This window comes from Propithecus coquereli, unplaced genomic scaffold (assembly GCF_000956105.1).
Source record: "Propithecus coquereli isolate 6110/MARCELLA unplaced genomic scaffold, Pcoq_1.0 Scaffold212, whole genome shotgun sequence".
NCBI classification, from domain to species: domain Eukaryota; kingdom Metazoa; phylum Chordata; class Mammalia; order Primates; family Indriidae; genus Propithecus; species Propithecus coquereli.
The window spans coordinates 1,278,669-1,291,941 of NW_012146301.1; the positions used below are offsets into that span (position 1 = coordinate 1,278,669).

Below are 13,273 nucleotides of genomic sequence, written 5' to 3' on the forward strand. Positions count from 1 at the left end.
GCAAAATCTTGGTAACTATACTACCTGGATGATAGAATGAGGGTTCATTATACTATTCAACTTTTTTTGCATGTTTATTTTCAACCTTTTCAAACAAGTTAATACAAAGTCATTCAAAAAGGCCCACGAACCTGAACTCATGAAAAATGAAACTAACAATCAAAAATGTACAAGCATGTGCCTTTTTACATTTTTAAGTTTGTTTTTTTAATGGTGGCCTTCATTACCCACCAAACTATTTGATTTTGTTGTTTCTGATCTCACGATCGTCCACTCATCAATACTTAAAGCATGGGAAGAGCTAGTTAAACCCATACATAATTATTTTTTTTTTTTAGTCTATCTGGAGAACTATTGTATTAGTCAGCTAGTTAAGAATATTTATTGAGCATTTACTACATTGTGAACATTATATTAGTGCTGACCCAAATGATCAAAGACAGAGCGGAGTAATATTTACATCAAACTACAGATCCACTGACCAGGGGATTCTAAACTCTGGCTTGGTTGCTGCTCTGCCTCCTGAAAGGTCCAGGGTTACCTTCTCAGATCTGCATACAACAACGCCAGGCAGGTGCACCTTCTGTGGTTCCCTGGCAGACCCTGGGGCAGCAAGAGGAGGCAGGCAGTGGCAAGGAGGTGACGAGGGTGAGGCTTATGGGTAATTTTTAGTGTCTGCAAGCTTTCCCAGATTCTTCCTTTTCCAATGCAGAGACTGTTGCAACGTATTTCCCATTCAGCTGGGAAATGCATCGCACGCCCAAGTAGGCCCAGCTGCTTTCCTGCATTTTGTATCTGTTTCATCATAGGTTTCATCAGACAAGTGACCACAGGCACATAAGACTAAGAGTTGAGACGCCAGTCAGGCATCTGGCTGTTCATGCTTAAAGGTGCCCAGGAAAAACAGACGTACCACTGGAGTGTCATGAGGTAACACAGCAGAAGCACATCATACACAGGAATGGACACTACTAGGTCGCCATCAGTAGGGCATCCTCTGACGGGAAGGGCAGATATTCAAGGACTGCCACACATCAGTAATTAGCAGTGTTGTGTCTGTACTGGCACTTCTGTGCTCCGCCTACACGGCTGATTAAACTAGTACCTCCCCTTCTGCCAGTGTCTGCAGCACTATAGGAATCATGGCACAGGGTTACGCTTTATTTACTCTTCTTTTGCCTCAAATCCCTGATGACCACTACAGGCCCCAGTTAAAAGAACCAAGTTCCCTGTGAGAACAGAAAAGATGCCACAGAGGTTGTGGGCTTTATCCTTAACATACTCACATTGGAAAAAGTCAGGAAGATGCAGGAAGTTGTACTTAGGCCAAAGCAACAGAAGTTAGTTGGGGTTATGAACGAGATGGCCAGGTTCTGGTCTATTCCCAATTCCTGCTCAACTCGACACCATCAACTGATCTCCGTAAAACAGAAAAATCAAATCCCTGTTTACTACAGATTAAATTGTAGTTTGGGAAATCTGGAGAGAGCTGGCAATCTAGAGAAAATCCAAAGTGTGCAAACTGGATATGGAAATCGGCGAAGCTTCAACTCCCATCTCCACAAATGTCATTCATGCAATTCTGTCTGCCCAGGAAGGCCATCGATCTGCCACCAAAATGATGCATCTGGCCCTGTGTTAAAGGACGCGGTACTCCTCCCCAACAATAACCCCCCACATCGTGCCACAAATCCCAGAGAATCACTTCCAAGGCCCATCTTCCTACACTGTTCCAACAAACACCACAAGTCACCCACCCACAAACAAGCCCCTTTCAAGAAAACAAATGCTGGCGACAATGGAAGGAGCTGCTAAAAGTTTCCAGCTGCCCTGCAGAGCTCGCTCCCGCTCAAACGTCGCTCTATTCCCTCACCATTCACGCGATCCGAGTGTACTGCATTTCCAAATATAGCAGGACCAGCCCTGGTTGTGAAAAAGTTGATTTAAAACTTCATCTTCCGGACACCCAAACGACCAGATTCATCTTGGGCTGCTTGCTTTCAATCCCCAAACTTCATAGTACTTTGTACCAATGCTGAAATGACCAAGGGTTCCTAACAGGCCCCCAAAGCCTTCATAAGAAGCGGCCAAAGCTCGGGATGCTGGCTTGGGGGAAGCGGTGGAGGAAAGGATGCCGAACCCCTTCCCTGCGGGAGTTCAGCCCACCCAAAGGGTCCGCAGGGCCATCTCCCACCCTGAGCCGCGGACTGGATGAGGAAGCCCCCACCTCCACTCCCCTGCGCTCCTTCAAGCCACAGGTGCCAAGCCCCTCCAGGACACAGGAGGACAGGGAGGCTGAGGGACGGATGGAGAAAGAAGAGGAATTTCTCAGTTGGCGGAAGGCAGGAAAACTGGGAAAAAGTGGGGCGAAGAAGGGGGAGGGACAGGGCGACCTCACTCCGAGGAAATTTCCCAGGAGGAAAGGGGCAGCAATGGGGGAGAGGATCCTCGGACGCGGGCAGGAGTCTGGGAGTTGCTGCCCCACCAGGACCTTCTCCTCTCCCCTGCCCAACCCCCTGCCCTCCCCATCACCTTTGGATCCCGCGGACCCAGCAAGGTCGGCCGCTCGGCCTCAGCCCGGATGATTTAGAGAGCCTGGCCCGGGCCCGCAGGGCTTCCTGCACCCGCCTCCCTCCCCCCGGTCGTCCCGCACTCACCAGGAGCACCGAACCGCGCACCACCTCCGACACGCTCTGCCGCAGCTCTGCCGCCGTGCCCGGTTTGCTCAGCGCCCGCGTGAACTTCCTAGTCTCCGCCGAGGCGGGGAGCAGCTGCGGCTGCGACATCCTCCCGCCGCCGCCGCCGCCTCCCCCTGCTCCTGCGGTCCGGCCGCGCCGCGCCGCCGCCAGGTGCGCCCTCAGCACCCGGCCCGCTCCGCCTGCGGTTCCCGGCGCCGCCGCCCGCCGGCTCCCCCCGCCGCTCGCCGCGCGTCAGGCCGCCGCAGCCGCGGCCGCGCCCTCCGTGCCGTGTCACGCCCCGAGGCGCCCTCCTCGGCGTCCGCGGCCCCCAGCACTCGCAGCTGCGCCCGGGTTCGTTCGGGGTGACCGTGCGTGTGGCGGCGGCGGCTCCCCCATGCCACCAGCCTCCCTCGGCTGCCGCTCGCCGGGCCGCCTCCTCGGGGCGGGGTGTCCGGCGCGGAGCGGGGCGGGGCGGGGCGCCTGGCGGGCGGAGGAGGGGCCGCCGCGGCCAGACGGCGGGGACAGCGGGCCCGGCAGGTCGGCGCGGCCGGGCGCAGGAGCCAGGCGGTTAGACCCTCGGCGGGGAATGGGGGGCTTGGGAGCGCCTCCGCTTCGGGCCGTTTCTTCTGCGGCCGCACGTCCGAAGACCCGAGTCGAGGGCTGAGCAGGGCTGGAGCAGGGCGTGGTCTCGGGACCCTCTCCCGGACACCAGGTTTCCTGCCCACGGAGCCCCGCCGCGCTCGAGGGGTCCCCGGCGGGGGTCTGAGCTCAGTGGCACCACGCCCGCCTGTGCGCCCAGGGCCTTTCCGGGGGACGGAGGTCTCAGGAAAGTGGCCTTTATTTATGCGGCACGGAGAGGGCACGGGGCCCTACGGAAACCTCGGCCGGGCGGACCTGGACGGAGCGCCCCTGCCCGGACCTAACGTGAGGCACCGCACGCACCCGCAGTGGGGCTTCTCGGCCTCGGGCCACCACCATTCGGCCCCCGGAGGCATCGGGCTAGCGTGGGACCACGCCGGCAGAGGCCAGACGGGCGTGAGAGACACGCACACCCCGGCCGGCCAGGACGGCCTGCTACGTCACCTTGGACGTAGGCAAAACTTCTGAGCCTCGATTATCTCGTTTGTAACCTGAGGATAGTAGCCTGGAAGGCGTTTAAGTGACGCGGCGGCCCTACGCGGAGTCCCATATGGCCCGCCTGCCGCCCCAGTGCGGCAGGACCTCCAGGCGTGGTGTCCGGGAACCCCGGGATGCGCCGGCTTGCGAGCCCACCGTGACTCAGAGCTGGCGGCTGCTAGTGACAGCCACCCTTGTGAGGAACTTCTCACACAGCCTCTCCCGCTTTCCTATCCCTAAGTGACCCCGGTGGCCCTAGCGCCTTCTTTCCTCTCCGCCGAGAAAACCCTGCGTAGCCTAATCCTGACCCGGCCGCGGAAAATGCGCGCGGGGCGGGGGAATTTACACTGGGCCCATGGCGCATGCTCAGTGGTCTGGGATTGGGCGCGTTCCCATGGCGGGGAGCCTGGCTTAAGAGCGGCTCCACTGATTGGCTGAGATGTTCGGGTTACGCCCATCGCCTCCTGTTGGACAGCTTCTTACCTGGCGGCTCGACCTGGGCAACGCTTGGTGGCCAAGATACGGTCTTACGCGCCGCCTTCCACCCCAAGTACCCTGAGGCTTCACAGCCGCCGTCATCGTAGTGGGGGAGGCAGCCCATTGCGTCCCACTCCACGGAAAGCCAAACTCTGGCCTCAAGCGTAATCTTACAGTGGCAGGAAAAAATACCAATCTAGCGCAGAAAGCCAAACACCTCCGTTCTGAACTTAATGGGCAAGTCTGGCACATAGTGAGACTGGAGATGAAGCATGCAGTCAGCACTCAATAAATGCTTGCTGAATTGGGTTGTTTTCCTAGTGGGTTGGGCCCGCAGGATGTAACACTGAGTGAGCTTGACAGGTTGGAAGATAAACAAAACAAGTAATGTGTGATAATAAAAACAATTACCCACTAACCGATTTCCAGCTGTGTGAAATGAGGGATTAGACATTTTCCAGCCTCTTCTGTTCTAAAGTGGAACTGGGTGACCCCAATAGAGTAGAGCAGGTGGCAGCCCCGCCTCACCCTGCCTTTCCCGGGAACTTGGACTGTTTGGTGTGAGCATGCTCAGCTCGCATTTACGCCTCTGAGCCACTCTGGACTGTTAAGAACAGTTGCCTTCAGAGAACCGTAAATTAAAGTTTCTCTTTGAGCTTCTGACTCCCTAAAAAGTACCAAACAACAGAAACTTTTCCCCAGCTGCTACCTTAGCTCTCTAAACTATATCTACTTCCATGGAAGGCAAAGAGATTGTATGTTTTTAATTAAAAACAGTAACAAAAGCACCCAAGGTTCTGGGATTTTCTTTTTTTTTTTTTTAATTTCTTAGTGCATAATACAGTATTGTGAATATTTTCTTTTTTTCTTTTTTTTTTTTTTTGAAGAGCTACTTGGTTAAAGAAAAGTGTGTTCATGTGTGTGCGTGTGTGTGTGTGTGTGTGTGAGTGTGTAGTCAAAGAATAAAATGTCAAATTGTTTTAAAAATCTAACTTGTTTTTATTAGTGATTCATGAACCAGGCAGCATCCTGTGTACAAAATAGAACCAGGAGCTCTGTGGGCATGGCAGAACAGTTGGGTTTTGTAAGGTAACTTAAGCAGGAACAAGGAAACAACATAATGCAAAAAGCAGATTGGTTAACATCAGATAGCTTCAGGTTATTTTCCCTGTATACGTTAAATCGGAGGGGACTGCTTTATTCTGGCTCACGTTGACCAGGCGCCACTTGATTGGTTGAGAGGCATCTCCTGTTTTTTGGAAAACTGGCCTTTTTAGAGATTTTTCTCTTTTTTCTTTAAGTTTCCATTTAATTACTTGACACTTAACATGAGTGACTCCATTTGGTTTGGTCTGTTCTGGCCTAGTGTAGGAGATCAGTTCAAAACAATGGCCTCCTTGGCGGAGGAAGTGGCTCATTCCTGTAATGCCTGTAATCCTAGCACTTTGGGAGGCCAAGGGAGGAGGATCACTTGAGGCCAGGAGTTCAAGATTGGCCTGAGCAAGAACGAGACCCCATCTCTATAAAAAATAGAAAAATTAGCCACACGAAATTAGCCAGCTATGTTGGCACATCCCAGTTACTCAGAAAGCTGAGGCAGGAGAATCTCTTGAGCCCAGGAGTTTGAAGTTGCAGTGAGCTATGATGACACCAAGGCACTCTAGCTCAGGCGACAGAGCAAAACCCTATCTCAAACACACACACACACACACACACACACACACACACACACACAATGGCCTCCTATAAATTTTATTTATATGTATATATAATATAGGTAGATAGAAAATAAAGAATTCCCCAAACCTTCTACTAAATTCTGTACTTGCATGCTAATTCATTATATTCTAGAATTGGCAGATTTTCATTTAGGAAACAGGGAATGTGCCAACAGTAGTCATTGACAATGTCTAACCAAATGTAAGTTATGATAGTCAGAGAAGGAGGCATGGAAATGTGAACTAAGCCCAGGAAGATGGATACACCTAGCAACACAGAGTTGAGTCTTTTCCTCCTGGTGAAGTGTTGTTGATAACAAATGGGACATTTCTCATGTTTAAGTTTAAGCGGAAAGTCAGTCCTTACTGTTATAGGTTGAATTGTGCCCCCTAAAAAGATATACTGAAGTCCTAACTCCAGCACCTGTGAATATGGCCTTACTTGGCAATAGGTCTTTGCAGATGTAACCAAGTTAAGATGAGGTCATACTGGATTAGGTGGACCCTAATCCAATATGAATGGTGTCTTTATAAGAAGAGAAAAGACACAGATACAGACACAAAGGGAGAACATCATGTGACAACAAAGGGAGAATTTGGAATGATGCACATCCACAAGCCACAGAACACCAAGGGTTGCCCGGAACCATCAGGAGCTGGAAGAGGCCGGAAAGGATTCTTCCCCAGGTTCATCAGAGGGAACATGGCCTGCTGACACCTTGATTTCAGACTTCTAGGCTCCAGAACTATGAGAAAATAAATTCTGCTGCTCTAAGCCACACAGTTGGTGGAACTTTGTTACAGAAACCAATATACTCACCAAAGGCTATTCTTTTAAATTTCCACCAGAGTAGGCCCAGAATTGTGTGTGTTCTCTGATATCAACTCTTTCACGGAAAAGAGCGGGGAGGTCACACCTTTATAGAAGGAAGAGAATCAACCAAGAGAGGGCACTGCCTGGGGTGAGGCTGACCTCTGGCAAGGAGGGGTGGATGGTGTTTAAGGTGTGGGAGAAGAAATGTGCATCTACTTTAGTTTGAGAGAGTACCCCCATCTTTGTTTTTCTAAAACTATAGGAAGAAAGTTTTCCTTTCTGTTGAAGATGATATTAGTAGGTAGTGGAGATGAAATATAATTGCAGCCAGTTCTGAAATTTGCATATAAATGACTATAATTATAATTCAAGCACTACCCATGTTTAATGGTAACCTCTTACTACATCATTTCCTTGTTAAGTTTGCCTTAGGATTTGTATGTGTCTTAATGACATATAATTAGTTTAAAATCTTTTCCAGATATATCTTGAAAAAGCATGTGTGTTTTTAACAAAATAAAAAGCCGTAGAGAGTAGGCACTCTGTGCTTTGCAGTATCCAGGGATGTGTGAAAGGGGACTTTCACTCTTTATTTTATCCTTGCCTTGATGGAGTTTTTTTAATAAGCATCTATCACTTTTATACTTCATATCCTAAATATTTCTTACATTTCTTGTTTTTTAAAATTATTCAACCGATGCTTAGAAGTAGTTATTGTTACTTAGAAGTAACTATTGTTACTTCCACTAAGTAACATAAATAGAAGACACAAACCCTTCAAGGAAGAGCATCTGGGAAAGGTGTGCAATTAATCTGACACTCAAGTTTGCAGCTATCACTTAGGGTTAATGTTACTGGAGGAATATAATCCCCTCTTTCACTCCTATTTTAATCAGGAAATGTTCTTAGAGGAGATGAAAGGTATGAGGTCTTTAAGGGATAGTGGAGACCAGGGCTTCTCACAGTTTACTATGCATATAAATCACCTGGGCATCTTTTTAAAATGCAGGTTCTGATTCAGAAGGTCAGGTGTGGTGCCCAAGATCCTACGGGTCTAACAAACTCCCAGGTAACATCAAGCTCCTCAGTCACGCAGATGCTGCTCACCCACAGCCCACACTTGGAGGAGCAGATTTCCATCTCTGGCAGGATGGCATGCTGTAGGCCCTGAAAAATCCTCCAGCAGGAAGACAAAACACCCAATAGGAAAATGGGAAAAACTCATGACCAAACGATTCACAGAAAAGATATAAAATGACGAGTAAACATATGAAAAAATGTTTGACTTAATTTATGATAAAAGAAATGCAAATTAAAACTACACTGATATACAATTTTTTACCAATCAGCTTGGAAAAAATCATCAAGTATCACACTTTAGATGGAAACGCTACTGGGAAACAGGTGCTCTCACACAGGGCTGGTGGCAATGCAAGATGATACAACCACTATGCAGTGGAACGTGGCAGTATCTAACAAAACGACATTTGCATTTGTCTTTTTTGCCAGTAGTCCTACTACTGGAAGTTTTCTCTAAAAATATACCTTAAACAATAAGAAAATATACACAAAGTATTATCTGTAATGGTGAAATATTGGAAAATATTAAATACCCGATATTGGAGATTGAGTAAATGTGGTACATGCATACAATGAAATATTAATGAATTATGAAAATGAATGAGTTATCTATCAATTAACGTGAAATGATTTTCTGGATATATTGTTTAAAAAAGCAGAAAAGTTGGGAGGCCAATGCAGGAGGATCTCTTGAGATCAGGAGTTTGAAACCAGCCTCAGCAAGAGCAAGACCCTGTCTCTGCTAAAAATAGAAAGAAATTAGCCAGGCAATTGAAACTATAAAAAAAAATTAGCCGGGCATGGTGGCACATGCCTATAGTCCCAGCTACTCGGGAGGCTGAGGCAGGAGAATCGCTTGAGCCCAGGAGTTTGAGGTTGCTGTGAGCTAGGCTGATGTCACGGAAACTCTAGCCTGGGCAACAGAGCAAGACTCTATCTCAAAAAACAAATCAAAAAACCAGAATGAATGATAAAAATCATATGATTATCTCAATAGATGCAGAAAAATCATTTGACAAAATTCAGCATCCTTTTATGATAAACACTCTTAACAAATTAGATACAGAAGGTATGTACCTCAACACAATAAGGGCTATATGTGACAAGCCCACAGCTAACATCTCAATGGTGAAAAGCTAAAAGCTCTTCCTTTAAGGCTAGAGACAAAACAAAGAATGCCCACTCTTGCCACTTCTGTTCAATATAGTACTGGAAATCCTAGCCAGAGCAATTAGGCAAGAAAAAAGAAAACATTCAAATCAGAAAGGAAAAAGTAAAATTTCCTCTATTTGTAGATGACATGATCTTATACACACACACACACACACACACACACACACACAGCATTTATTATCATCCAGATTCATTCTACCTTTCTTTAAAAGTCAGCACCAACAGTTTGCCATTATTTTTCTAGGAGAAGGAATACAAATTGCATTTTTTAAAAAAGCTTCTGGAGGTCCTTTCAAAAGATGGATATTGACCAGCCTGAGCAAGAGCGAGACCCCGCCTCTACTAAAATTAGAAAGAAATTAATCGGACAACTAAAAATATATAGAAAAAATTAGCCGGGCATGGTGGCGCATGCTTGTAGTCCCAGCTACTCGGGAGGCTGGGGCAGTAGGATCACTTGAGCCCAGGAGTTTGAGGTTGCTGTGAGCTAGGCTGACACCATGGCACTCACTCTAGCCAGGGCAACAGAGTGAGACTCTGTCTCAAAAAAAAAAAAGATGGATATTGTTTGACTTCCATTTAAATCCCTAAAATACTCTCTAATACTCTTTAAAGTATATCAAAACACAGATTTTTCCAAAGTTTAACCATTTATTACCTTGAGATTGTGATAAAAGTTGCAGATCCTACCTTCCACCTCCACAATAAACAACCAGAAATTAATTCAGACTAGGTTCTAGCTCCGTCTAAATATTGGAAGGGTTCAGAATAATCCCAGTGCTTCCAGACAGAATTAAAAGCCTTGTTGTTAAGCCCTTAGAGCTTCCTTTCCTCTCCAGAAATGAGATGGTTCCAGCCCTGGGCAGGCAAATCAACTGAGAAGAAAAGGAGAGTTGTAATTCATTATTGATTCTCCCAAATTTACTGTAACCCCTGTTGCTAGGAGTGGTGAACAGTTAAGAATTCCACTATAATGTACCTGTCTGGCTGATGAAGAAACCTCATCGGGGTCGGGGTACCTGAATGTGTCCGCTAGCCTGTGTCCCTAATTCCAGTTTGGGAGCCCTCTGTAGACTGAACACACAGTAAATATCAAAGCTAGGGCTTCCCCTTCATTCACAACTTCTTGGATACCTGACATTCAGTGAAACACGGGGGCATGCTAGCTCTTGGAAGACAATTAGAGTTATGAGTTTGGGTCAACTCTGTCCACTGATGCAAAGGACAAAACATGGGAAAACACTACAGGAGATGGAAGAGAGAGAATGGTCATATAATAAATGGAAAAATACAAATATTTTACATAAAAGGTAGTGAAAAGAACCTTGCATAGACCAGTCTGATGACTAGAGTCATATTTGTCAAACTGCCCAGACAGTGTCCATTTGCAACCAAATATTTATATAGAGACGGTTGCATTGAGTGACCTCCGTTACTATGGTAAGCACAGTGGGTGTTACTCTGAAAGAAAATGTGATCAAATATTTTTATCTTATGGTTTGTACTTTTTAATGTTTTAAACCACCTTTATTATACAAAGTAGTCTACCCAACAGTAAACCTAATGACAACTCTGACACCTACTGCAGTTTCTCTCTTTATAAAATCCTAAATCCACAGATTCCTCCCTCATTGTGCTGCATCCTGAGGGTATGGGAGAAGTCAAACAGTTACTGAGCTACCAGTGTCAAAACCGAACTTCCTGTCCTAACCTGTTCTCCTCTCTCTGCCAACCTGCCGGCAGATGGAAGTTGGTAACCAGCACCTTTCCCTCACTTGGCTTGGCACCCCAATCTCTGTATTTCTGCCATCCAACGTGCAGAGAAAAAAAGCCGACTGCATCCATAACCCACTGAGAATAAATAAAAATGTATCGTTAAGCCAAAGGAATAGGAAAGCTGTAATATACAAGCAAAATGTAAGGAACTGTTACAAAAATTATTCTATTAACTTGTAAAGATTTTTTTTTTAAGTAAGTGATCTAGAGTTAGAGAAAAGGGTGACCATGTGGGATTTCCTGGTTCAAATTATTTTCTTTCTATTCTATTTTTCACTCTTTATTCTTTCCACAGTCACTAAAATACTGCTTAGATAATTAGAATGATGTGTAATTTTCTAACATGGATCAAAATATAAATTTATTATTTTTTCAATTGTCTTTCATACATGTTTTTAAAACAAGAATTAGAAACAGCATTAGGAAATGCCTATCTGTAGGACATTACATTCATTTTCATCTTTTGTTGGTTGACAAATTTATTCATTCGCCAAACATATATTAATCACCTACTATGTACTAACTACAATTCTAAGTATTATACTTAAGATGTGGCATGATTTTTAAAAGATCAAAATCTCCGCCCTGTGGAGGTTGCATTCCAGCGCAGGACATAGTGGATGCACGAACCAGATAGCAAAAGGCAGAGTGTTCTGCTAGAGGCAGGTGCTGAGATAACAAATAAAGTAAGGCAGGGGACTGTGATGTCGTGGGAGTGAGGTGGATTGAAATGTAAGTAGTGTGGCCAGGGAAGGGCTCAAGCTGAAAGGAACTATTGAATAAAGACCTGAAGGCAGCAGTGGAGTGAGCCCTGTGGGTGTCCAGGGGACAACATCCCAGGCAAGGGGGACAGAAGTACAAAGGCACTGAGGCAACAGCAGCCTGCTCCATTACAGGGGTGGCCATGGCCGGCATGGCTGGAGTGGAGGGTGGCGAGGAAGTGGTGGACAGCGGATGTGAGGCAAGAGCTGTGAGGTGTGGAGGGCGAGCAGATTCGTAGTCTCTTATACACCACTGGAGTGACCTTGAGTTTGACTCTGAGTCAGCTGGGAAGCCATTGTAGGGTTTTCAGAGAGCAGCAGCGTCGCTATATGGACACCAATCCTGTCTCCTCTTCCTAGGCACACAGGCGCGAAACGGCGTTTCCCACCTTTCCTTGCAGCGAGGGGGGCTGTGTGACTGGGCTCTAGTCAATGGAAGTGGATCAAAGCGCTATAAACGCCACTTCCAATCCTAGTCACAAAACTCCCTGCATGATGCTTCACACCCTGCCTTCCCTCAGCCACAGCAGCCATGGAAACCACATGTTGAAGGTGGAGCGACTCAAGGTGGAAGGAACCTGGATCCCTAAGTCATCATGTAGAGGAGAGTGCCCCGGGATTGCATCCTGACCAGCAACGTCCATGTCGGACTTTGTGTGATCAGGTGAGAAGCTGTGTTAAACCACGCAGCTTTGGGGGTTACTTGTTACAGCTGCGTTCATAATAGACTGGGGTTGGGGGAAGAAAATGCAAACAGGAAGACCACAATCCAACCAAGAGATAATGATGACTACGTCTGTTTACTAATTCATTCATAAAAACTAACGTTCTGTGCTTCTGAAAGGCTACTCGCAGTCTAGTGGAGAAGACAGACCCATAAACGTGAGTGAGATACAGAGGGTAGGAAGACAGGGCTACAGCTTTCCTTGGGGGAGCCTTTCACAGGGGCTGTCCTGACTGTCTTGTCTAGAACAGCTGCGGATACAGGACCCGGGGTGCGACAGGTTTGCATGATGATCTTTGTAAATCATCAGCACAGGGTCTGTCTCATAGTAAATAATGGATAATTTGTTAGCTCTTAAATAATTATAAATTGTTTCAAGAAGTTGTTGTCAGAGCTGTTTACTAAACATACAGACAGACAGGGTCCAGACTGAGAGATGAAACCCATAACTAAGGAGATACTTGCACCACCAACTTCTCTGTTTTTTTCTGTTTGAATCAGCCGCAGATTTTCACTCTCTTTCCACTGCTAAGTTTTGTTCTTATTTGTGAACCATGTTCATACTCTATATAGATTGGGTGACACCAAAAAAGCAAACGGTGTTGCTCATTTCACTTTTCAATCCGTAGCATTGTAGTCCAGAGCTCCTAATACTCTTTGTAGCAGTTTGTATTACAAAGCCTAAGCCTGCAATGTTACCATTTAATAAAAGACTTGTTGACTGGTGTTGAGCGAAAATTGTCTTAAACACCAGTAAATATCACCGTGTTATTATTGCTGTTACTACTATATCCAATCACATAGTGATCATACATAATAATAGTGAATGCATAATCACAAGTTTATAAAGCACTGTTTGTAAACCATATCAAATGAGTTCTTACTATATTCCTGTAAGATAAGGAAGTTAAAGTTCATGTCACAGACGAAGTATACAAACGCAAATAGAGAGATGT

General features: G+C 46.3%; 1 protein-coding gene across 1 annotated transcript in view; it reads right to left on the reverse strand.

The window, feature by feature from the left end:
* The window catches only part of DOCK9 (dedicator of cytokinesis 9), a 310,670-nt gene extending 307,884 nt beyond the window's left edge, over positions 1-2,786 (reverse strand). Inside the window, exon 1 of the mRNA XM_012644431.1 lies at positions 2,658-2,786. Coding sequence (XP_012499885.1) covers positions 2,658-2,786 — 129 coding nt within the window. The remainder of the gene's footprint in view (positions 1-2,657) is intronic.
* Positions 2,787-13,273: the final 10,487 nt, after the last annotated feature.